The sequence below is a fragment of the Balaenoptera musculus genome, chromosome 20, assembly GCF_009873245.2.
Source record: "Balaenoptera musculus isolate JJ_BM4_2016_0621 chromosome 20, mBalMus1.pri.v3, whole genome shotgun sequence".
Classification (NCBI taxonomy): domain Eukaryota; kingdom Metazoa; phylum Chordata; class Mammalia; order Artiodactyla; family Balaenopteridae; genus Balaenoptera; species Balaenoptera musculus.
This window is the reverse complement of record NC_045804.1, coordinates 50177042-50200874: the sequence shown is the minus strand read 5'-3', so window position 1 is coordinate 50200874 and position 23833 is coordinate 50177042. Positions and strand designations below refer to the sequence as shown.

At 50.0% G+C, this 23833-nt stretch overlaps 2 protein-coding genes across 5 annotated transcripts in view; one reads left to right on the top strand and one right to left on the bottom strand.

Moving 5' to 3' along the window:
- PELP1 (proline, glutamate and leucine rich protein 1) overlaps positions 1 to 23833 on the bottom strand; it is a 45381-nt gene that overhangs the window by 18371 nt on the left and 3177 nt on the right. The window contains exon 1 of one of the 3 annotated variants that reach the window (XM_036837677.1): positions 4703 to 5052. The exons of the other annotated variants lie outside the window; for them this stretch is intronic. Within the exon in view, the coding sequence (XP_036693572.1) occupies positions 4703 to 4951 (249 nt within the window). The 5' untranslated portion in view covers positions 4952 to 5052. Of the gene's footprint in view, positions 1 to 4702; positions 5053 to 23833 lie in introns of those variants that run through there. 3 annotated transcript variants of the gene reach the window in all.
- On the top strand, positions 9940 to 18668 carry ARRB2 (arrestin beta 2). 2 transcript variants are annotated; one of them, XM_036837682.1, is made up of 15 exons: positions 9940 to 10154; positions 13052 to 13082; positions 13726 to 13786; positions 13899 to 13943; positions 14173 to 14369; positions 14651 to 14710; positions 15082 to 15149; positions 15283 to 15418; positions 15625 to 15709; positions 16006 to 16078; positions 16374 to 16511; positions 17225 to 17308; positions 17411 to 17490; positions 17569 to 17659; positions 17947 to 18668. In XM_036837682.1, the coding sequence occupies exons 1-15, from the start codon at positions 10132 to 10134 to the stop codon at positions 18038 to 18040; spliced, it is 1266 nt and encodes a 421-aa protein (XP_036693577.1). In that variant the 5' UTR covers positions 9940 to 10131; the 3' UTR covers positions 18041 to 18668. The 2 variants fall into 2 exon arrangements, with proteins under 2 accessions (XP_036693577.1, XP_036693578.1); XM_036837683.1 differs by having other exon boundaries at positions 10057 to 10154; positions 17605 to 17659; positions 17947 to 18499.

Below are 23833 nucleotides of genomic sequence, written 5' to 3'. Positions count from 1 at the left end.
GGACATCCTATAAAATAACTATCCTGTACTCTTCAAAAATGTCAAGATAGTAAGAAATTTTTCTTTTGCTATCAAGGACACTTTTAGCACAACTGACAAAACTGGAATAAGATCTATAGATTAAATCACTTATGGTACTGATATTGATTTTGAGTTTGATGATGGAATGCGGTTATGTAACAGAACGTCGTTTTTAAGGAAATGCACGCTGAAGAATTTACAGGCAAAAGGGCATCATGTCTGCAACTTCCTCCTTCATGGACCCAGAAAAAATATGCCCAGAGAATGATAAAACAAATATGCATTTAAAATGTTGACATTCGGGGAATCTGGGGGAAGGGTATATTCTTTCAAATTTTCTATAAATTGTAAATCATTTCAAAGTAATATTATTTTTTTAAAAAGAAGAATGGGAGAAACTACAAGTGCAAACAACTCTTTTAAAGAGTTTTGCCATAAAGAGAAGCAGAGAAATGGGGCAGGAGCTGGAAGGGGGACTTTTTTTAAAGCGGTTTTGAGCTATATGCTGATGAAAACGACCTAACAAAGCGGGAAAAGCTGATGATGAACAAGTGGAGAAGCAATGGACTTGTGTACATGCAGAGGGGATAGATGTCATGTACAAGTAGAGGGCTGGCCTGAGTAGGGGCATGGACCAGCTCACCCCTAGTAATGGGAGGGAAGGCAGAGCATACGAGCAGAGACACAGGTAAGCTGGCAGATGTGGTGGCGGCAGCCTATGGGAATTCCCATCCCCGTTTCTATTTTCTCACTGAAATGGGAAGTGAGGTCATCAGCTAAGAGTGAGGATGGAGAGAAGTAATCAGAGGTTGTCTAGGAAAGTGGAAATGTAACAGGATTGCTAGGCAACACTAAGAGTCCACTTGAGAAGATGATAGCCATGAATTTAAAGTGAGACCAGCCAGCCAGGATACATGTATCTCCTGCCACACTGAGCTGTACAGGTACAGGCACCAAACAGACAGAGTTGGATTTAACACAGACGGGGTGTTGCCGGGCAAGTACAATGAAGGCAGAAGGGTGAGGAAGTGATTATAATGGAATTTAAACAAGGTAAGAAGAGAAGAGAGAACATGACAGATAATAAATAAGTTAATTTATTTCAAATAGTGATGAACGCTAGGAAAGAACCAAAACAGAATAATCTGACAGAAAATGACTGAAATGGGAAGGACCACTGTATTTTAAAACAGCATGCTCAGGAAAGGCTCCTCTGAAATGGTGGCATGGAAGCTGGGATCTAAACAAGCAGCTCACCTCCCCAGGAGTTTCCCAGCAAAGAGTGATGGAACTGATGAGCAGTGGCCTCAGCTGCTGCAGAAATGAGATCAGCCTGGGTGGCTGGAGCACAGTGAAGACAGGCCAGGAGTCGTGTGAGGGGAGGTCAAGAGGCCAGCAGAGGCCGCACTATGTAAGGCCTGGTGCAATAAGTTAGTGTACGGTTTTAAGCAGGACAATGCTCTAATCTTACTGATATTTTTAAGAAGATCACTGGGTACTGGCCAGAGAATGGGACAGTACAAAGCCCTAGGGACACAAGGCGGAACAAGACACTCTGTCCTTCAAAGTATGTGCAATTATAAGGGAAATGAGATACAGGATTTGTTTTAAAATGCTGGGGGGGGGGGGGGCGGGAGGCGGGACTTCCCTGGGTCGAGTGGTTAAGAATCCGCCTTCCAATGCAGGGGACGCAGATTCGATCCCTGGTCGGGGAACTAAGATCCCACACGCCGCGGGGCAACTAAGCCCGCGTGCCACAACTACAGAGCCCATGCGCTCTGGAACCCGCGTGCCACAAATAGCCCACGTGCCGCAACTACTGAGCCCACATGCCACAACTAGAGAGAAGCCTGCGTACCACAACGAAAGATCCCCTGTGCCGCAACTAAGACCCGATGCAGCCATAAATAAATAAATAAATAAATAAAAATAAAATGCTCCGGGGGCAGGGGAGGTTGGAGGCAGAGTTGGGAAAGTGGGAATGAAACAAGACCAGCAAAATGTTCACTGTTAAATCTGGGTGATAGAGACAGCACGGGCCGGGGTGGGGGTGGTTAAAAATACTATTTTCTTTACTTTTGTGTCATCTGAAATTTTCCAGAAGTTTTTTTTTTTTTTTTAAACTACACACAAAAACAAATCAAAGCCCAGTTGTGTGGGTATGGGGGAAGGAGGTTGAGTGTATATGTACAATGAATAAATAATTTCCATATGGTGTAATAAAGAATAGCTAATCATAGGTGGTTTGGAAAGGTTTCCCAAAGGCAGTGACAAACAAACATTGAGTTGAAAAGATTTGGGGGATTGCGGCTGGGGAGTGGCGGGGGGGGGGGCGGTCAGGTATGGAGAGGCAGCACAGGGAGAGATTCCAAGCACAAGTGCAAAGGCCCTGAGGCAGGAAAGTTCAGGTGCTTAAGGATTTTAAAAGGCAGCAAACAGGTTAAGGATTTTACAAACAGGATCAGCTGTTGTGTGGGAAATGAATTAAAAAGAGCAAGACTGACAGCAAGGAGACCAGTTGCCATAATGCAAGCCAGAAATTGTGAACTGTGCTCAGGTAGTTCCATTTTGGAACTACTGAGTTTGCAGTACCTGTGGGAAAGCAAAGTTGGTGATTAAGCGTAGATGGATGGGCCAATCAATGGATCTCTTTTTCTGTCAAGCTCCAGGCCTATTTACTTACCTTCATTTCTCATCTCAGCTAAGCTAGAAATTCTCCTAGGAAAAGGATGATGTCTTACTTATCTACCTAGAGATTAGGAATAGTAGGTAACACATAAGAGATACTCAAAAAATCTTTGTTGAATGAAAATCTACAAGGAAGTGAAGGAAACCCACCACACAGTTCCATGTTATGAGAACTCAATACAACACAGAGAAGCAGAAAAAAATTCAAGGCAAGATATATCCAAAAATATAGTACAGGCAATTTAAAGGTGTTTCCCACATCACCCTTAGATTCTTTATTCAAAATTCTTCTAGGGGAAGGGAGGGTGGGCAAGGGATGAACTGGGAGTTTGGGGTTAGTAGATATAAGCTATATCAAAACATATAGAATGGATAAACAAGGTCCTACTGTATGGCACAGGGAACTGTATTGAATATCCTGGGATAAACTATAATGGAAAAGAATATAAAAAAGAATGTATATATGTGTGTAACTGAGTCGCTTTGCTGTACAGCAGAAATTAACACAACACTGTAAATCAATTATACTTCAATTTTTAAAAAATGCTTCTAGACTTTAGACACTTAAGAGAAATTAAGCAAGACATTAAGTTCATGTAGCTCGCCTTGAGGGAGGAGGGGAAGACTTGAAAGAGATGATGACGGAAATCACACATTTATAAACAGAACAGATAATATTTCAGAAATACTTAGGAACCACATGAATCACAGGAGGGGAACTGGGCTGAGATACCAGAGGCACAGTTTTGTCACCCTCAATGAGGACTAATAAATAAATGAGGTCATCTCTAATAAATTTGGGGCTAAGATTATTGAACCACCCAGCAGGTTGTGATAACCCTCTTCCTGGAAGGAAGCATAGAGCTGGGAAGATCCCGGTAACAAATGCTGGACAAGGAAGAACTCATGTACACGGGTCTTGCAGGATGAACAGAATTTGGGGGAGGGTTAGGGGGAGAAGATGGAGCACGGGAGATAATATTAAAGGTGAACCTACCATAGGTTAGACAGTTATGTCTTCTTGGAATCTGGGTAAGATGATGGGGGTTAAAGCCAGGATGGGGGCAATGGGAAAGATATGGAAAGAAGTGGACAGGTCTGAAAGCTACTTAGAGAATAAAATCAAAAGGACTTAACAGACTGTATACGGAGGTGTGTGAGCAAAAAGAAAGTGTTTAGAATGACATCTGGGTTTCTAGCTTGTAGGACTGAATGGAAGTTAGATTCTATTCTGTGTATAATCCAAAGGACTCTTCTAAACCAGTCTACAAAGCGCTGCATGATCTGTTCACTGCCTACTCACCTCATAGCGGCCACTCTCTTCCCCTCCATCTCTGAACCTCAAGCACAATGCCCTTCTTTTCAGTTCCTACCAGAGGACCTTGCCACATGAGCTTTTCACTGACTGAACCGCCCCTCCTATTTTCTTCCCCTACCCAACTCTATGATTATCTTTGGGGATCTCAACTTAAACTCCAGTATCTCAAGAAAATCTCTGCAATTTTCCAGATTAGGTTAGAGGTCCCTACTATACAATTCTCATAGTGTTTTGTAACATTTTGTTCATCGCCATCGCATCTATAACTGGAGCGCCCAGGATTTAGCCCTCAGTAAGAGCTCAATAAATATTTGTTGACTACATCCATTCACTCAGTCGAAACAAGCCCCAAAACAGATACTTCCGGGTGAAAAAGAAGCTAAAGATCATACATCTAGTGAATGACGGGGCCTGGGATCGAACCCATTCATGCGTGTCTACCGATAGCCCAGCAGTAGAGAAAACGAGGCCCTTCCTCTTCCGAGTTTCTTCGACTCACGGCTGATAAAGGAGAAACGCGTGAATCTCGTCCAGAGTGATACCTGGATCCGCTTTCTGCCCCCAGCTTTCCTTCCCTCCACCTCTCCACTGCAGCTGCAGTACACCAAGACCCCGGTGCACAAAAGCTGCGCCAACCTTCCAACAGGGCCGTGGGCCTGCGGGCTACAGACTCACCTGGGCCCCGCCCACCGTCCCATGTAGCCGCAAGAGGCACATGAGCCCCGGCAAATGTGGGACCGAGCGGACTGGGGGGTGCACAGGAGAAACGGTGGACCCAGCTCGCGGCTGTAGCAACCCCGACACGCTCTCCAGCAGAAGCAGGCGAAGACGCGGGCCCGAGTTCACCGCCGAGAGACCCCCGGTCCCGCCGGGAACCCCAGCCGCGGAGCCCGCAGACGGCCCGCTAAGAACGGCTGCCGCCATCTTCACCCGGGCTCTGGAGGTGGCGTGGCGCGATGACGCAAATACCCCGCGACGGACTCCTCGAGGGGAGGGGGCGTGAGGAGGGGGCCTTGGTCCTGCGCTTTGCAGTCCGCTCGCCGGCTGGGAGGGAGCATGCGCGGCGTGGAAGGGCCGGGACGCCCCAGCTGTGGGTGTTTAGTTCCCGGGGTGTCAAGGCCTGGTCGGTGGGCTGGGTCGAGGGTGGGAGGGCGGACCAGTGGCGGTTAAAGAACACGTGGTCAGGACTACAGGCGACGGAGTCCAAAAGCTAGCCTTTAACGTAGCGTAATCGCAGGACACTTTCGATCTAGGCATCACTGATACCTAAGGAACTGGCCTCGTTGTCTGAAATCATAGATATTGTTAACTACATTTACAACGACAGAAATGATACAATACACGTGCCTTGCAAATACAAATTCAAACAATAAAGAGGGCATAAAGTAAAAAGAGAAACTCCCTCTCCCCCAAGTCCTTCCCCCAGTAATGTGTATACTTTCCTAATATTAGTCTATGCACAAACACATAAATACAGAGTATATTTTACAAGAGCGGGGTCTGCACTTGGCTTTTGTCACTCGATACATATTGTGGGCAACTTTACGCCGTTTTTTAAGCGGCGCGGTACAATGAAATGGGCGCACCACGAGTTCACAATTCTATTGCTGAGTACTTCCAGCTGCTCCAGTTTTTAACTAATACAAACACTTTTTTTAAAAAAATACAAACACTTTAGTGAACACCCTAATACTTCTGTGCATTTTTTTGTACACAAAATCTTCATAATTTGAATCTAATAAAATTCAAATCCCAGATTCAAATGCAAGGGTCATCTTTTTTCCTCTTTTATCGCACTTTATCTAATCCTTCTTCAAGTCCTGGCATTCTGCCTCCAAAATATACTACCCAGTAGGGTTCATTTTTCTCTACTTCTCCATCTCCAGTGACACGCTGGGCCAAGTAACCATTCTCTCTCACGTGGCCTCTTATGCTAGCCTCCTGCAGTGACCTCTTCATTGCTCTCCCTGCTCCCCTTCTGGCCCTTTGTACTCCCTTCTCCACGCAGCAACCAGAGTGGTCTTTTCAGATGGAAGTCAGTTCTTGTCACTCCCTGCTTAAAGCCCTTCAGTGGCTTCCAAATATCATGTGAATGAAATCCCATCTTTTCACCTTGGCCTACTAGAATCCCCACGATCCAACCCATACCCACCTGTGACCTCAACACATACTACATAAGTCACTCTCCTTCTCTTTCCTTATCCTTGAGCCAAACTAGCCTACTTTCTATCCTCTGGCAAGCCCATTCCCACCTCAGTGCCTTGGCACATGCTGCTGCTTCTGCCTGGAGAAACGTTCCTTTGACTCTGTATGACTGACGCCATCTGGCCATCCTCAGAAAGGACTCCTTTATAAGAAGTTCCCACTCTCACCCCCATCACCCTCTATCACATTACCCTATTTAATTTTTTTTACAATTCATCACACTATCCAAAATTTATTTTCTTATTCACTGTTGTGTTTTCGTTTTTGTTTTTTTTTTTTTTTTTGGCTGCGTTGGGTCTTCATTGCTGCACGTGGGCTTTCTCTAATTGCGGTGAGCGGGAGCTACTCTTCGTTGCAGTGCACGTGCTTCTCACTGCGGTGGCTTCTCTTGTTGCAGAGCACGGGCTCTAGGCGCACAGGCTTCAGTAGTTTTGGCTCGCGGGCTCTAGAGCGCAGGCTCAGTAGTTGTGGCGCACGGGCCTAGTTGCTCCGCGGCACGTGGGATCTTCCCGGACCAGGGCTCGAACCCATGTCCCCTGCATTGGCAGGCGGATTCTTAACCACTGCACCTCCAGGGAAGTCCTCACTGACTGTTTCTTCTGTCTAAAATACAGACCCCATGAGAAGGGTCTTGTCATCTTCAATATTTTATCCTCATCCCCTAGAACAGTAGTACCTGGCACATAAAAAGTGCTCAATAAATATTTGTTGAGTGAATAAATGAATGAGTTTTGGATGAAAGAAAATGCCTTTTTTAATTTTGACAAGAACTAAGCAAAATGCCCTCTAGAAAGTTTGCATCGATTAACACCCCTGCCAACCATGTAGAACAGTGTTCTATAGTTTATACATCATACCAAAACTAGGTTTATTTTTTAATTTTGTCAACTGAATAATGAAAAAGAATATCTCCTTCTTTCAATTTGTTTTCCCTGATCATTAGCGAAATGGAGTAACTTCATATGTTTAGTAGACATTTGTATTCCTTCTTTATTAATTATCTTTCCATAACTTTTACCCCTTTTTCTATTGGGTTGTTTATCTTATTAATTTGTAGGAACTCTTTGTAGATGAGGGAATGTATTCTTGACTGTTATCTGTGTTGCAAGGTTGCAAGGGGTTTTTTCCAATTTGCCTTTTTATTTTGTTATTTTTAAATTTCTTAGCCTTTTTCAAGTAAGGTGTTGTGATTAAGGGCACAGACTCTGGAGCTAGACTGCAGGGTTTAAACACCAGCTTTGCTTCTTGCAAGTTGTGTGAGTCTGCAAGTTACTTAACTGTGCCTCCCCTTCTTTATCTATGAAGTGGGGATATTGTAGAACATTCACTCATAGGCTTGTGAGGATTAAATGAGTTGATATTTGTAAAATGCTTGGAACAATGTTTGGCACATGGTAGATACTGTACATAAAGTGTAAGCTGTTGTTATTTCAAGCCCTGGGGTCTGATATCTTGCGAGGCTTTCCCTAACCTCCAAGGTTATAAAAATATTCTCATGTATTTTCTCCTAATACTTTTATAGTTTTATTCTGTGCATTTAGATCTTAAACCATTTAAAATTCGTTTTGTTTAAGGTGTGAGAGATATAACTTTTTTCCCAAATGGATAGCCAATTGTCCCAACCCTATCTAGTGAATCTGCCATTATTTCTCCATGGACTTGAAATACTACCATGTGGGTGTTTATCTGGACACTCTATTCTGTTTCATTGCCACGTTTAGTATGATTGCACCAATAACACTATTTTAATTATCATAACATAAAAAATTATCTGGTAAGACAAATGCGTGCTTCACTCCAATTTTTCAGAATTTTCCTGACTATATGTGAAAGTTGATTCTTTTGATAATGTTTAGAATCTTGTTCCCCCCCCCCAATAAAGTCTCATTGTTATTTTGATACAGCATTCAATTTATAGGCAATATGAGAAATGATGTCTTTATAATGATGGTTTTTCCCACTATGATTATATGGTGTATCTCTTTCATTCTTTCCAGCCTTCTTTAATATTCTAAAGTTGTCTTTATATTAGTATTTTTTTTAATACAGTAGCTTTCATGCCATGCAGACCACTACCTTTCAGCTCCAAAATCACTTTAGATATGTAGCAATATAGATCTCATTACCTTCTGGTCATGACCCTTTGACAAAAGTGATTCATGAGTTTAAAAGAAATGTGTGAGCTAAAGCTCGAAAGGTGTGAAGAGTGAGCTTAGAAGGTGGTGGGAGAACTGGGGGTGGGGAAGTGGCAGCTGGTTAGTAAGGCCTGTATTTGAACCTTAAAGATGATTTCAGAAACTTGTTGTGCACATTACTTTTTGTTGCACAGAGAAGTGGAGGGAGAAGGGTGAAGTTAGTTCATTTGGGGGAGATAGGGGAGTATGGGGAAAGAGATGGAAGAAGGAGAATATGTTAGCTCCTTAAGTCCAGAAATGTCCATCATCCATCATCCTCCCCAAGTCCGCTCAATTTTGCCCTAAAAATGACTCTTCAGCCTGGCCCCCTTTCTCCCTTCCACTCTACTGTTCATCATCTCTCCTTGACTAGTTTTCACCTACAACAGCCATGCCCCACTCCCTCCACCCTCCACACTGCCCAGAATTATCTTCCTAAAGGAGAAATCTCATCCTTTAGGAAGATTTTAAGCCACCCCTTGGCTTAAAAAAACCACTACTGGATCCATGTGTCCTCCTCCACGGGAGGCCCCTGTCTCACTCCTTTACCTGCTATACAATATCCTTCACACTCCTGTTCCAGCCATCCTCCTCAGCCTTATCTCTCCTGCCCTCTAACCCCACAAACACCTCAGAACAGGATGTGCCCCTTGCCTTTCTCTCTCTTTGGAAAACCCTTTCTCAACTTCTGCCCACCCTTCAGAAAGATTGTCCTCAAATGTCCCCTCCTCTGGACAGCCTGCACTGCCTGCATCCCTCCCCCAGTCAAGCGCTGGGAGTCACTTTGTCTTCTGAGTCATACCTCTATTATAGCCTTCCTGGAATCATAATACCTCTTTATTTGTCTCCTCAACCATACGAGGAAGGCAGGGGCCATGTTAATTCATGTCTGGGTCCCCATCGCCTAGCATAGTGATTAGCACAAAATAGGCATGGATGGATGCAGGCGTGCATGAATGGATGTTAGCTTTGATGAACGGATGGAGAAGGGTGGTTAAGAGAGATTAGGAAAAGTAACCCTGCAAAGATCAAAGACAGACACCAGGGGGAGCTGACACACCACAATAAAGAAGCGGGAGGGCGGGCCAAAGACGGCTACAAGCTCTGGGGTGAGCGGGTGAGCGACGCGCAGTAGGCGAGTATCACGCAACTGGAACCGTTCACCCACGTGTGCCACCCCTCATCCTCCTTCCTAGACTGTGCTTGAGCTCATCCACCGCCCCCACCACCGCCTTCGCCTCCACCGCCACTGAGAAAGCAAACAAAGGGGAGGGGACCCCTGCAGGGTCCAGGATGCAGGGAGCCAATCAGAGGGCTTCAATCCCCTGGAAGGCGGGCGCCTTCGTTTGAGGAGGCCCAATCAGTTCCTAAGCGGGTGCGGAGGGGCGGAGAGATGGGCGGGAAGAGCAGGGTGTAGGGACAGCGCGCGCCGGCGAGGGATCCTTCGGCAAGGGTGGGGCTGGAGCGCGGAGGGGAGCGGGTGGAGCCAATCACCGCGCGTGTCTGTGAAGAGAGGGCGGGCAGCGCCGTGGCGCGCGCGATCCGGGCTGACGCATCTGGCCTCGGTTCCCCAGGATCCGAGGCGGGGGGGACAGGAGGGGAGGGGGGAGTGGAGAAAGAGCGGGGGCGCGCGTGCGCAGTGGCGCGGGGAGGAGCAGGGACCTGGCAGCGAGCTAGGAGGCTGCGAGCTAGCCGCGAACCGGGCGGGCGGCGGGCGCGCGCACCATGGGGGAGAAACCCGGGACCAGGTAAGAGAGGTGGGGCCACGCGGCGGGACGTGGGCGGCGGCTCGGGGCGGGTGCCGGGACGGTCCCCAGACAGGGACCCGGGGGAGAGAATCCGGGGGTCGGACTCCTGGGTCCCTAGGGGACGGCCATCCGGGGCCGCACGCCTAGGTCCTCGGGGATGATGAGGGGAACGCATGCCACAGCCCCTGCAGAAAGCGAGGGCTGAAGGGGATCAGGAAACCTGCATCTGGGTTCTCGCAGAGATGTGGGGGCCGGACGACTCCGGTACAGGCTGCGATGCAGGGGCGGAGGAGGGCGGAGCAGGTGGCCGGCCCCGAGGGGACGGGTATGGGCAGGCTGGATGCCAGGAGGGGATCCCCCTTAGACTCATGCCGAGCCACTGGAAAGCCTCCTGTCCAGTAACCCACAGGCAGTCGGGCTGCCCCAACCTGTCCCAAGGGCCGGGTGGCTCCGCTTCCAAACTTCTGCCTTCCCCCGGGTTGCTAGGAGCAACAGCTTCATCTTGGTGGAGCAGAGTGCTTGGCGACCCTTCCCGATTCTGGGCCTGACCCCTCTTCCCGGGGGTGAGGGAAGGCTGTATCTGCCCTGGGCACGCCATCCACTCCCCGGATGTTTTCTGTGCAATCGAGGCTCCTTCCTTCCACTGACACCCCGAGTTCTCTTTTTTGGTCTCTAGCAAAATCCACTTCCTGTTGTGACCCAACACCCCCAAGGGGGCAGTGGGTGAACGCCTGAGTCCCTGGGGATCAGGAGCAAAAGAGGAAAAAGATTGGGGCTATTTGCTTCTCTCCAGAGAGGATCAGGAATGGGGGCCTGGTTCTGATCTGTCACTTGTTCTGCAAAAAAATTTTACCAGCCCTACCACTCCCCACCCGTAGAGTAGAAAAGCACAGGTTTCTGAGCACCAAGTCAACTGATATTGGAGAGATGATCAGAGGGAGGATTGGTGTCCTGGATTAGGGGTTAAACACAGAGAAAGGGGAAGTTGCTGACTTGAGGGAGGCCCCAGATTTCCGTTATGTGGTTCAGGGAGGGGGACGGATGGACCAAAGGGGGACTGCTGACTTGGCACAATTCCTCCCACCCCCATCAAATTCTGGGCCACAGGAAATGGAGAGAATAGCAGGAAGTGTGAAGGGGCATCTGCTTCTGCTGCCCCCCGCCACCTCACTGGGTACCTCTCTGGTCACGCCAACCTCAGTATACACATTGCTCCTCCCTAGCCCGCAGGAGGCTGGCTGGGTTAGGATCCAAAGGGCAGGTGCCCTGCAGCTGCTTCAGGGCAATTACCCCAGAGCCACACTCCAGTTGTCCAACGAATTGTGGCTGTCCCAACCCTCTGCCAGTACTCCTAATAGGAAGAAACACTAGGACAAAGAGGAAAACCAGAAGCAAAGGGGAGGGAGAGCTGGAGGATGCCACAGCAGTCAGCCCCCAAGTGGGGACAGGAGATAGGGTGCTTATCCTAGCTGCCACCTTACCAATGTTTGCTCTTCTTTATTAGATGGGGATACCTGGGGGCCTCCATACCCTATGCCTAATAGTCTTTGGATAGCTTGGCCTTCTGGGGAGAAGGGGCATGTGAAGTTGTTATAGCAAAAACTAGGGTGGTGGAGTTGGAGGAGGGATGGGCCAGTTGGCAGGATTTCAATTTCTACTACCTGGGGACCCTTCACAGATATCACTGCGGAGGCAGAGTGGATTGGGAGGAGTAAGATGGTGCAGCAAAGAATAGGCCCACAAGTGGCCAGGACATAGGGGTTGCCAGACACCTCCCTACCCTCCCAGCAATGGGTGGAGTCCAGGCTTAGATTGTTTCAGCAACTGGAAAGTGAATCTCCTTCACTCCAACAAACCTAATGCCAATAACAGAGGCAGGATAGTACAATAGTTTAGTGATGAAGAGCCAGAATACCTGTTTGCACCCAAATTCCACCATTTACACTCTCTGTGACCTTAGGTAAAATATTTGACCTCTCCTGTGCCTCAGTTTCCTCACCTGTAAAATGGGAACATTAGGACCTCCATCATTGGGTTGCTAAGAGTGTTAAATGAGATAACACACATGAAATACTTGCAACAGTGCTGAGCATAGACCATTCATCCAATAAATGTTAGCCAGCATCATCATCTTTGTCTCATGGCTGGTGCTGTGCTGGGGACACCGAAATTAATAAGGCCTCTGCTGCCCACAGTCTATCTAGTGAGATAGATGATACACAGCTAACTGCTTTTGCACGCTATCACACCATAGGTAAAGCATAAACAATGTGTGACAGGAATCCCAAAAAAGGGAGTGACCAGAGTCTGGGCTGGATCTGCTTTCTAAAGGAGGTGATACCTGAGCTGGGCCTTGAAAGACAAATAAGCTTTTAAGCTGCTGAGATCAGAGATGGGGACAGTTGGAGGTTAATGGAGAGTAGGGTCACACTTAGGTACTGCCCATAATAGAAACCATTTTAGAGCCATTGCTCTTTCAAGTACTCCAGCTCTTGTGGGAGGTGGAGACCAGAGATGGAAAGAGAGTTAGGCCTTACACAGACACTACTGCAACCTGCCCATTCAGGTTCCCTTGGGGGAGGTCCTCTGGGAAGAGCCTGAGCGGTTCCTCTGGCAACCAGTGGCCATTGCCATGGAAGGAGGGGAACTACGGGGGGGGGGGGCGTTGCCATGGAAACCAGCTTTGAGGTGCTGCCATGCTGGGAGTATTAAGGACCTCTGGTTACCTTTCCTTCTGGGAAGAAGTGGGAACAGGTAGGGCTGGGTAAGGCCCCAAAGCCTCCAGGCAGGAATCTCGGGTGAGCTCTGCTTCTCAGGCTGGGAGGGACAAGGTCCTGGCACCGGGGTCCCTGCTAAGTCTGAGGGAGGCAGTGGGGTTTCCCTTTCTGTTTTGTTAGGGTCTTCAAGAAGTCGAGTCCCAACTGCAAGGTGAGTCTCCCACAGTGCTTCTCCCAACCCCCCCTGGGCCCTCACAAGGCCCAGCCTGCCCCTAGACAATCCCCAGCCCCAAGCTCCCCACTTCCTGTGACAGCTAAGAGCCGACTTCCTTCCCTCCTGAAGCCCCTTGCCGCAAAGGCCTGAGCCAGCAACAGGGCTGGGTGGGGACAGGCTCAGTTCAGTTCGGGTCCCTAAGTGAGACCAAGGGGGAGGGGCCAGAAGCTCATGCCTGGAGCCCTCTTAGGAGCCAACCCACGGTGCCTGGGGCTGGGAACAGATAACATCCCCACAGGCTATGGCCTGTTTATCCCCGAGGTCCTTGAGGACATGCAGTGAGGCTCTCTGCCTGCCTGCCTAGCGCCAGGTCCTCCTGGACCCATGCACACACATACACACACCCAACTGGTGTTCAGAAGTGCGAAAAGATATTAGGGAGCGGTTAAAAAGCCTCAAGATTGGCTAGTCCGGCAAAGCCCATCACTCTCCTCTTCCAACCCTACTGGGAGGAAACCAGGAGAAACTCCTTCAGATACCCCAGCCTGGGAAGACCAGGGTCAGGGCAGCCACTTCTGAGGGCTCTGAAGCCCTGCCACCCGCCTACCCAATCTTCCCTGTGACCCCTCTACATCCTCAGCTCACCGTGTACCTGGGCAAGCGGGACTTCGTAGATCACCTGGACAAAGTGGATCCTGTAGGTAAGTGTGCCCAGAAAGTGGCATCACGTGCCCCAAGAGGGGAGGAAGTTCCTGGGCCCAGGAGTGGAGGAGAGGCGCTGACAGGAACTGAGCTCATGTGTCCCCTTCCCAGATGGCGTGGTGCTAGTGGACCCTGACTACCTGAAGGACCGCAGAGGTACTGGCCCCGCGTCCAGGGGCCCCAGGGGAGGCAGCGAAAGGGGGACGTGGGGAAATGAAACGGGCGGCACTGAGAGGGGCCCTGGGGAGACAGAGGGCCAAGGCGGAAGCCGGGAGTAGGATTCAGGCAGGTGTTATGCTGCTGAGGAAGGAGCAGCTGCTGCTAGGAAGTGGGGGGACTGCGGGAGGGGGCCTCCTGACCACCCTACCTTGCCCACCTTTGCCAGTGTTTGTGACCCTCACCTGTGCCTTCCGCTATGGCCGCGAAGACCTGGATGTCCTGGGCCTGTCCTTCCGCAAGGACCTGTTCATCGCCAACTACCAGGCCTTCCCCCCAACACCCAACCCGCCCCGGCCCCCCACCCGCCTGCAGGACCGGCTGCTGAGGAAGCTGGGCAAGCATGCCCACCCCTTTTTTTTCACAGTGAGGACGCCCCCACCCTCTGCAGAGCAAGGCGTCTGGGACTGTGTTGGGGTGGTGGTGAGGCACCTGTTACGGGCAGGTCTGGGAGAAACAGTGAGGAGGGACCCTAGACCACCCCCCTTCAGGGTCACCCTGCACTCAGGAAGCCCTTGCCTCTCTGCCTCCCCCCTGGGGCCCCTTCCTTTTTCCTTTCTCTTCCCCAGGAGTCCTCCAGCCTCTTGAGATTGGGAGGAAGATTCCGGGGCTTTCTGGAAGAACTGAACTCTTTTCTTCTGCCACAGATACCCCAGAACCTGCCCTGCTCCGTCACCCTGCAGCCAGGCCCAGAGGACACAGGGAAGGTACGGGAGGAACAGGGTCCAGCAGGAGCCCGGGGACACACCCGAGGGGGGGAGAGGAGACGTCAGGGTGGGACTAAGGATAGGGAGATGTCCCCGATGGCAGTGGGTGTATGGAATGGTCCCTGTTCAGTTGCGACACCCCCTGCTCTTGACCTGCACGGCCCTGAGTAGAGGGGCTCACCTTGTGCAGCGAGGACCGAGCCTCTGCCGGGCCGGGCCTCGGGGAGGCAGAGGCGGAAGACCCAGGCCCTACGCTCCTCAGACCATGATGGGGCAAGAGTCCATGCCCAAGACAGGGAAGTGGGAAGGAAGGGAGTGGCCACAGTGGCAGAGCCCTTGTGTAAGATGTGACCTTTTCTCCCCCTCCCAAGGCCTGTGGGGTAGACTTTGAGATTCGAGCCTTCTGTGCCAAATCACTAGAAGAGAAAAGCCACAAAAGGTGAGAGAAGCAACCTCCCCTCAGGTCTGACCATTCCCTCTGGGTCCCAGGAGCCCCAGGCCCCTGTGGGAGGCGGGAGCCAGTGTCTGGGCATCTGAGGACTGACCCTCTCACCCCTCATCTCTGCCCCCAGGAACTCTGTGCGTCTGGTGATCCGAAAGGTGCAGTTTGCCCCAGAGAAACCCGGCCCCCAGCCTTCGGCTGAAACCACACGCCACTTCCTCATGTCTGACCGGTCCCTCCACCTTGAGGCTTCCCTGGACAAGGAGGTGGGGTGGGGACCCAGGTGCTGCAGACCCGGGGGGGAGGGGTGAAGCCACATGTCAGGATGGTGTTTTTAAAGGAGGCCGCCTTAGCTGGGGGTGGGCTTAGGTTTAGAGGGAGGAGGCCCAGCAACGTGTGTGTGGGGGGGGGGGCACACCAATAATGGGACCAGTGAAAAAAGATCCGATTAACCTGACCCTCCCCCCAAAAGCTGTACTACCATGGGGAGACCCTCAATGTCAATGTCCACGTCACCAACAACTCCACCAAGACTGTCAAGAAGATCAAAGTCTCTGGTAGGACATGGGGGTTGGAAAAGGGTCTTAGGGGAGGGAGTTGCTGCAAATGTGGCCTCAGGCATCAGCTCAGCCCCAGGACATAGACCAGTGGGGAGACCCGAGGGGCTCAAAGGACTCAGGCTGTCTGTCCCAGGATGAGATGGGGGTGGGGTTTACTGCTAGGGGGAGGGTGCGGGTCATCAGAGGGGCAGAGGCGGTGATGCGCTGGGGCCGGGCCCTTGCCTGGGTCTGGAGTTGGGGGGAGGGCTGCCGGCACTCCATGCGGAGCTGCTTGGCCCTACCCCACCCCACAGTGAGACAGTACGCCGACATCTGCCTCTTCAGCACCGCCCAGTACAAGTGTCCTGTGGCTCAGATCGAACAAGAGTGAGTAGCACAACAGCCCTGGGTCCCAACCTCAGGGGAGAAGAGTAGGCCCAGGGAACGTGAGGTTGGGGGGCATTTCTTCCCGAACTGTCTCCACTTACAAGGGCATTTCCTCCAGCTGAGTGGCTCTGAGCTGCTCATTTTATTGAGCAGGTCGAGCCAAAACCTACTCCCTGTGACCTGTGCCCAAAGAGGGCAGGGGCTAGTGACGGGGGAGAAGCTGCTGGGGCGGGGGAGCTGCCCCCTCACCCCATCTGCGCCCCCAGAGTCTCGCTCTCTTGCCCCCACCCCCCAGTGACCAGGTGTCGCCCAGTTCCACGTTCTGTAAGGTGTACACCATAACCCCCCTGCTCAGCAACAACCGGGAGAAGCGTGGTCTTGCCCTGGACGGGAAGCTCAAGCACGAGGACACCAACCTGGCGTCCAGCACCATGTGAGGGGGGCTGGGGGAGGGGAGTCCTGCAGCACAGGAGACAGACACTCGCTCCACGCCAGGCGTGTGCCAGGCTCTATCGGCGAACAGGACAGACCCAAAACATCTCTTACGTTCTCGGAGACGGAGGCCAGACAGATCAGATAAATGGCAAAATACAGAGCATGTTTAGTCATAGGTGTTGAGAAAAAGCAAGGCAGAGAAAGGAGATATAAAGCCGCGGCGGTGGTGCGGGGCGGGGGGGGGGGTGCGTAATCCAGAGGTGAATTCTGAGGGAAGACGTGAAGGAAGTAGGTACTGTGGATGCGCAGGGGAAGAGCCCTCCGGGCAGAGGGTACTACAGGCGCAAAGACGCAGAGGCAGGCGGCCCCGCGTGTCTGAGGCGGCAGGAGGGGCCGCAGAGCCACTGCTGGCCTCTACGGGCCCCGTGCCTCTAGGAACAGCTCCGGCAAGTGTGGGCTGGATTTCACCCACGCTGGCGCCTCTGTACACGACCACACACAGCAGGCCTTGAGGCCAGCGTGGGAGCAGGAAGTGAGGTCAGAGGGCTAATGGAGAGCAAGACAGTGCAGGGCTGCTGGGTCACAAGGACTTGGGCTTTTACTGGAGAGAACTGAGAAGATGAGAGGAAGGACGCAGCCGGGTACCTTACACGAGACCAGCCTAGGGTGCAGTGCAACGGGCTCTGGTCCAACTCCTCCTCCCACTTGCAGCGTTAAGGAGGGTGCCAACAAGGAGGTGCTGGGAATCCTGGTGTCCTACAGGGTCAAGGTGAAGCTGGTGGTGTCTCGAGGCGGGTGAGTGCTGGGGCCGGGGAATCCTGGGGGTGGGGCGATGGCGCAGGGCTTTCCTCTGGCTCTGCACTGTCATCTCTTCACGGTGCCTCTCTCTCTCCCCAGGGATGTCTCTGTGGAGCTGCCTTTTGTTCTTATGCACCCCAAACCCCATGACCACATCACCCTCCCCAGACCCCAGTCAGGTGAGCTTGCCACCCGCCCAAGCCCCGCCAGGGAAGGCCCGAAGCAAGGCCAGTGGAGAAAAAAGCCGGTCCTTTCAGCAACCCCCCACCCCGCCTCTCTCCTCCTCCCCTCAGCTGCTCCTGAAACAGATGCCCCTGTGGACACCAACCTCATTGAATTTGATACCAAGTAAGAGACTCACCCCCTACCTTCCGAGCTTTGACTCTCTTTGGACAGAGATCCCTGTAACATTCAAACCTACCCTCTGCCCCTCATTGTTTTTCTCTTTTGGGGGAGGGATGGTTGAAGCATCCAATCGAGAGGACTTAGCCTTGTGAGCTGCCGATTACCTGCCCTTCTCTGTCCCTTCTTGCAAATACCTCCAGCCCCATGGCTGCCTCTGTCTCCGGGAGGGGAGTGGGAGGTGGAGAAGGAGGGCTGGAGCCCTCGCCTCACCCCTCCTCTCCACCACCAAGCTATGCCACAGATGACGACATCGTGTTTGAGGACTTTGCCCGGCTTCGGCTGAAGGGGATGAAGGACGAGGACTACGACGACCAGTTCTGCTAGGAAGCGGGGCTGGAAGAAGGGAGTGGGTGGTGCTGGGAGACGCAGGGGCAGGACCAAGACCCCCACCGTCACTGGGGGGGATCCCAGCCTCTCTTCCTTTCCCCTCCACCCAGCGGCTTCCTCAGCCAACCCCTCCCCTCCCTCCCTCCCCCATCCCCCACCAGATACACACTGGACCCATCTCTTGTGGATCGTGGGCATTAATTTTTTGACTACGGCTGTGCTTCCCCAGCCCCCCAGTGGGTGGCAAGCTGGGTTCGTACCTAAATTTTTTGGAGGGGGACACTGAAGAGGATAGTAGGGAAAGGGGGGGGGAAGAGCTCCCACATTCAACCTCACACCAACACCCCCTCCTGTCACTATCTCTGCCTCCCATTCCTTCAGGATGAGACCCTTTGGGGGGCAAGGCCAGTTCTTTGCTTCTGAGCATAAAGAAGAAAATAAACCTTTTAATAGGCATGAGCGTGTGTGTTTTCTATGCAGCGTTTAAGGAGCACATAGTGTGCGTACCCATGACTCTTAGCTGTGAGTGAGGATGCAATCTCTTCTCTGCACCCACGTGGCACCTGGCCCACAGGCTGTCAGTAAACGTTTACTGAATGGCTGAGCTGTACCTGAGCTCCAAGGTAAACATGGAAACTTGATTTGGTCAGTCCCAACTCAAAGGTACAGTTTGGTAAAGCCACAAAGTAAACTTACTCATTTACAGAGGGAATAATAACTCACTTCCCTGCAGACTAGATGCTCTTGGGAGGTGGGCAGGGCAGGCCCTTCCCTGTTGCAGCTGACACACATGACCGCATGGTGACCTGTTGTGACCGAGTGTGTTCATTTCCACTGCTCCTATGGTTGCTCAAGCTGTCCACTCCTGGGGCTCAGCGGGACCACGGCTGCAGGCAGAAGCCACACAACACACATCTCTGTGGAGCCTGGTCCTTACACTGTAACACAGACACCGAGGCTTTGGGCAGCCACAGAGAGTCGTGCCGCTGTGGACAAGTCCAAGAAGCTACGTCCTACTGCTGCTCCTCTGACGTCCATCAGGGACTCCCAGAGGCTTGGCTGAAGCCCCAGGCTGGGCTGGAGGGAGTTAGCAGTACTCCACTGACATCCCTCACCCCACCACCCACTCCCACTCCTGTAGCCCAAGCCTTCTCCTTTTTCTCTTATGGCTCATTCATTCATTCCATGAACAATCTTGATTTAAACCACTATTATGTGCCAGGCATAGTATAGGGTTGGCAGTGACCGAAGCAAACATTAAATCATTGCGGTATCTGCTCCAAAGGAGAAATGCAGGAGCTAGGGAGTTCTGACCTAGGCTAGGGCTGGAAGAAGATTTCCCTGGAGCTAGGGAGTTCTGATCTAGGCTAGGGCTGGAAGAAGATTTCACTGGAGGTAGTGACCTTTGAGCAGAGTACTGGAAGATGAGGAGGAGTTCCAGTATCCCAGGCAAAAGTAACACCACGTGTGAAGGCAGGAGGGAACACACAACATTTCAGAGACTGAAAGAGGCCAGAGGGACTGGGACAGAGACAGCCAGTGGCAAAGTAGTTCCAGATGAGGCTGGTGAGGCAAATGGAGCCGCTCATACAGGCCTTTAGTCTATGTTATGGCTCATGACATCTAATTAAATCATGATTTACCCACAGGCTTTAAGTGCTGCCAAAATGCCAATGACCTTGCTTACCTCTCCACAGTAGCAGCCCACCCTGCACGCCCTGGTCTTCTTCATGTGGAGGGGCCGTCATCATCCCTCTGACAACTACGAACCCGCTCCTTGACCTCTGAGCTCTTGGCCCATGGATCTCAAACTTTTTCAGGTGAATCAGAATCCTCTGGGGTACGTGATAAAGACACAGAGTCCCAGGCTTCTACCTTCCCCAGTTCTGATTCAGTCGATCCCAGGAAGAATCCATGAATCGGGATTTTGAATTAGCACATGCTTTGAGAAACAATGCCTTTTTTCTTTTAGCTTTTCACGTTTTTAATGTTTTTAAGTAAAACAAGCACACGGCTTAAAAAAAAAAAAATCCAAACAGTAAAGAGTGAACAGAAGGGTCCCTCCTGCCCCTGATCCCCAGCCTCCCGTTTCTCATTCCCAGAGGCGATCACTATCAGCAGTTCCTTGATTACTCTTCCAAAGACATTCTTCAGACACAGTCATACACATATGAACATATTTCCCCCTTATTTTAAATATAGATAGTAGCATACTATGCACACTCTTCTACACCTTGCTTTTTTCCCTTAATAATGCAGCTAGGAGAACATTCCTTTAGCAATCCACATAGATCTACCTCATTCTTTTAAAGAGTTGCCTAGGGGCTTCCCTGGTGGCACAGTGGTTAAGAATCCACCTGCCAATGCAGGGGTCACGGGTTCGAACCCTGGTCCGGGAAGATCCCACATGCCGCGGAGCAGCTAAGCCCATGTGCCACAGCTACTGAGCCTGTGCTCTAGAGCCCGTGAGCCACAACTACTGAGCCTGCGCTCTAGAGCTTGCGAGCCACAACTACTGAGCCCGCGTGCCACAACTACTGAAGCCCATGCACCTAGAGCCCGTGCTCTGCAACAAGAGAAGCCACCACAAATGAGAAGCCCGCGCACCGCAACGAAGAGTAGCCCCCACTTGCCGCAACTAGAGAAAGCCTGCACGCAGCAACGAAGACTCAACGCAGCCAAAAATAAATAAATAAAATAAATATATTAAAAAAAAAGAGTTGCCTAGATGTCATTTACTTGTACCAATTTTCTATCAATGGACATGAAGGATGTCCATTCTTGCTAATTCAAACAGTATTACAATAATTATCCTTGAAGATATGTCTTTTTGCACATGCAAAGTGCATCTGTAGGACAAACTCTTAAAAGTAGAATTGGTGGGGGAATTCCCTGGCAGTGGTTAGGACTCCCTGTTTTCACTGCCAACGGCCCGGGTTCAATCCCTGGTCAGGGAACTAAGATCCCACGAGCCACCACGTGGTCAAAAAAAAAAAGTAGAATTGGTGGGTCAAAGAGGGTAAGCATCACTACTGTATATAAAATAGATAACCAACAGGACCTAATGTGTAGCACAGGGAACTACACTCAACATCTTGTAATAACCTATAATGGAAAAGAATCTGAGAAAGTATATATATATAAAAGTATCCGGTTGGCCAAAAGGGTCATTCGGGTTTTTCTGTAAGATGTTACGGAGGTCGTTCGGGTTTTTCCGCAAGATGTTACAGAACATCTTATGTAACATCTTACGGAAAAACCCGAACGACCTTTTTGGCCAACCCAACATATAAATATAAAAGTATACAAGGACTTCCCTGGTGGTCCAGTGGTTAAGACTCCACGCTTCCACTGCAGGGGGCACGGGTTTGATCCCTGGTTGGGGAACTAAGATCCCACACAGTGTGGCCAAAAAAAAAAAAAAAAGTATATATGTAAAAAAGTATATGTATATATTAAAAAGTATACATATAACTGAATCACTTTACTGTACACCTAAAACACAACATTATAAATCGACTATACTTCAATAAAAACTTTTTTAAAAAATGAGATAAAAAAAGGGTGAGCGCCTTTTTGATTACGGCCAATCAAGCAGATGACATATGGTATCACCCTAGTTTTAATTTGCATCTCTTTGATCATGAGTGAGGATGAACCTGATTTACTGGGTTGATGTTGTTTTTCTTAAAGTACCCTGAGAACTCTTTATATAGTAAAGCAATAACCCTTTGTCATTTATTTTGCTCATATTTTTCCCACTTTGTCTTCTGAATTTGTTCCTAGCTTTTTCTTCTTTTCTTTTTACTGAGGTAAAATTCATATAACATAAAGTTAACCATTTTATTTATTTTATTTATTTATTTTTGCTGCGTTGGGTCTTCGTTGCTATGTGCGGGCTTTCTCTAGTTGCAGCGAGTGGGGGCTACTCTTCATTGCGGTGCGTGGGCTTCTCATGGTGGCTTCTCTTGTTGCGGAGCACGGGCTCTAGGTGCACGGGCTTCAGTAGTTGTGGCACATGGGCTCAGTAGTTACAGCACGCGGGCTCAGTAGTTGTGGCTTATGGGCTCTAGAGTGCAGGCTCCGTAGTTGTGGCGCACGTGCTTAGTCGCTCCACGGCACGTGGAATCTTCCCGGACCAGGGATCAAACCCGTGTCCCCTGCATTGGCAGGCGGATTCTTAAGTACTGTGCCACCAGGAAAGTCCCAAGTTAACCATTTTAAAGTGTAAAATTGGGTGGCACTTAGTTCATGCACAATGTGTGTAACCATCACTTCTAGTTTCAAAGTATTTTGCTTCTGGTATTTTTAATAATTCATAATTTTTATATTTAATATGTAGTCAATTATAATCACTTTTTTTTAATGACTTCTTGGTTTTTTGTCACAAAGCTCGTGGCCCTTCTGTTTTCTCGCAATTTAACACTTCCTTTTCTTTCCAGGCTAAACTTCAGGATCATCACATCAACCACTATCTCATCAGCACCCTCAACTGTTCCTCCTTTCACAAAACCTGCTCTCAAACCCCACTCTTGGCTCTAACCACCACCCCGCCCTTGTCCCCTCCAACACGGGGCTGCTGAGGCACTGTCAGAGAAAAATCACACAACCACATTTACTCATTCATCCAACAAATATTTTTAACGCATCCTAGGTGCCAACACCATGCTCGGCGCTGGGTATGGATTTGGGCCACTACAAACCTATGGCCTTTAACCTCAGCTGGGCCCTCAACACCTGATAACCCCCTGTCCCCCTCCACGACCCTGGTCACCTCCTACTCCTGCTCCCATCCAACTCATTAATTTTCTAAACCTTCCTCACATTCAGAGTGACTTCTCCCGCTCTTCACAGAGATTAGGCTCTGAGGGATGAATGATTTTAATTCCCACCTCCTACCGACAAGCACCGACATCGACACCATTTCTCCTACACAACCAAGGTTAAGATGCCGCCTCCAGGTCGAAGCTAATCCCTCCACCTGTGCTCAGATCGCTCCCCCTCCCACCTCCTCTGAGACCTTGATTCATCAAACCGCCCCCATCTCTTCAAACTCTGCCTCTCTCTACTGGTTCTTCCTCCATGGTAAATAAACCCGTGCAAGTCTCTTCCGTTAAAGAAAGGGAGAGAGGAAGGAAGGCAGGGAGGGAAGGAGGGAAAAGGGAGGGATAAAGGAAGGAAGCCAAAGAAAACACTCCTCCACACTCAGGGCTCTTTCACAGTAAAGTCTATCTCCTCTCTCGCTTTTCATGTTTAATTTTTATTTCCAAAGTTGTATATCCACATAGTTGAAGGAGTCAGATACGACTACAAGGGCTATTACAAGAAAAAGTAAACTCCTTCCCCCTGCAATTTCCTTCTCCTCAGAGGCAATTACTTTCACCTCCGTTCGATGTTTCTTTTGGCATTTACCTCCATCTCTAAACAACATGCTTGTTTTGCTACTTCTTGATTTTTGTTTTAAGCATTGTCTACAGGCTTCCTGCCATGTAAGGTGAAGCCTGAGAGCCCTTTCGCCCCCCTGCCCCAACATGGGAAGCTCTCCCAAGGGATTTCTATCAATCGGGGTCAGATCAACATCCAGGATTTATTGCAAATGTTATCCATAGCTGCGTCATGTGGTCTATTATGATTACCTTTCTCTTCTTGCACAACTGTTTTCCCTGAATAACTATCATTTTTAAAATTTGCTTATTCTCTGATTTATCACTAATTCTGCTCTATACTTTCCTCCAAAAATCTATGTATCCTCTCAATTCATTCAAAACAAAACAGATGTTATCTCTTCCA

Bases quoted from the DNA above. Each gene is read 5' to 3' on its own strand.
- ARRB2 (XM_036837682.1), top strand. From the start codon at position 10,132: ATGGGGGAGAAACCCGGGACCAG. The intron at 16,512-17,224 runs GTGAGGGGGGCT...TCCCACTTGCAG, and splicing joins AACCTGGCGTCCAGCACCAT to CGTTAAGGAGGGTGCCAACA. The intron at 17,491-17,568 runs GTGAGCTTGCCA...CGGTCCTTTCAG, and splicing joins CCTCCCCAGACCCCAGTCAG to CAACCCCCCACCCCGCCTCT.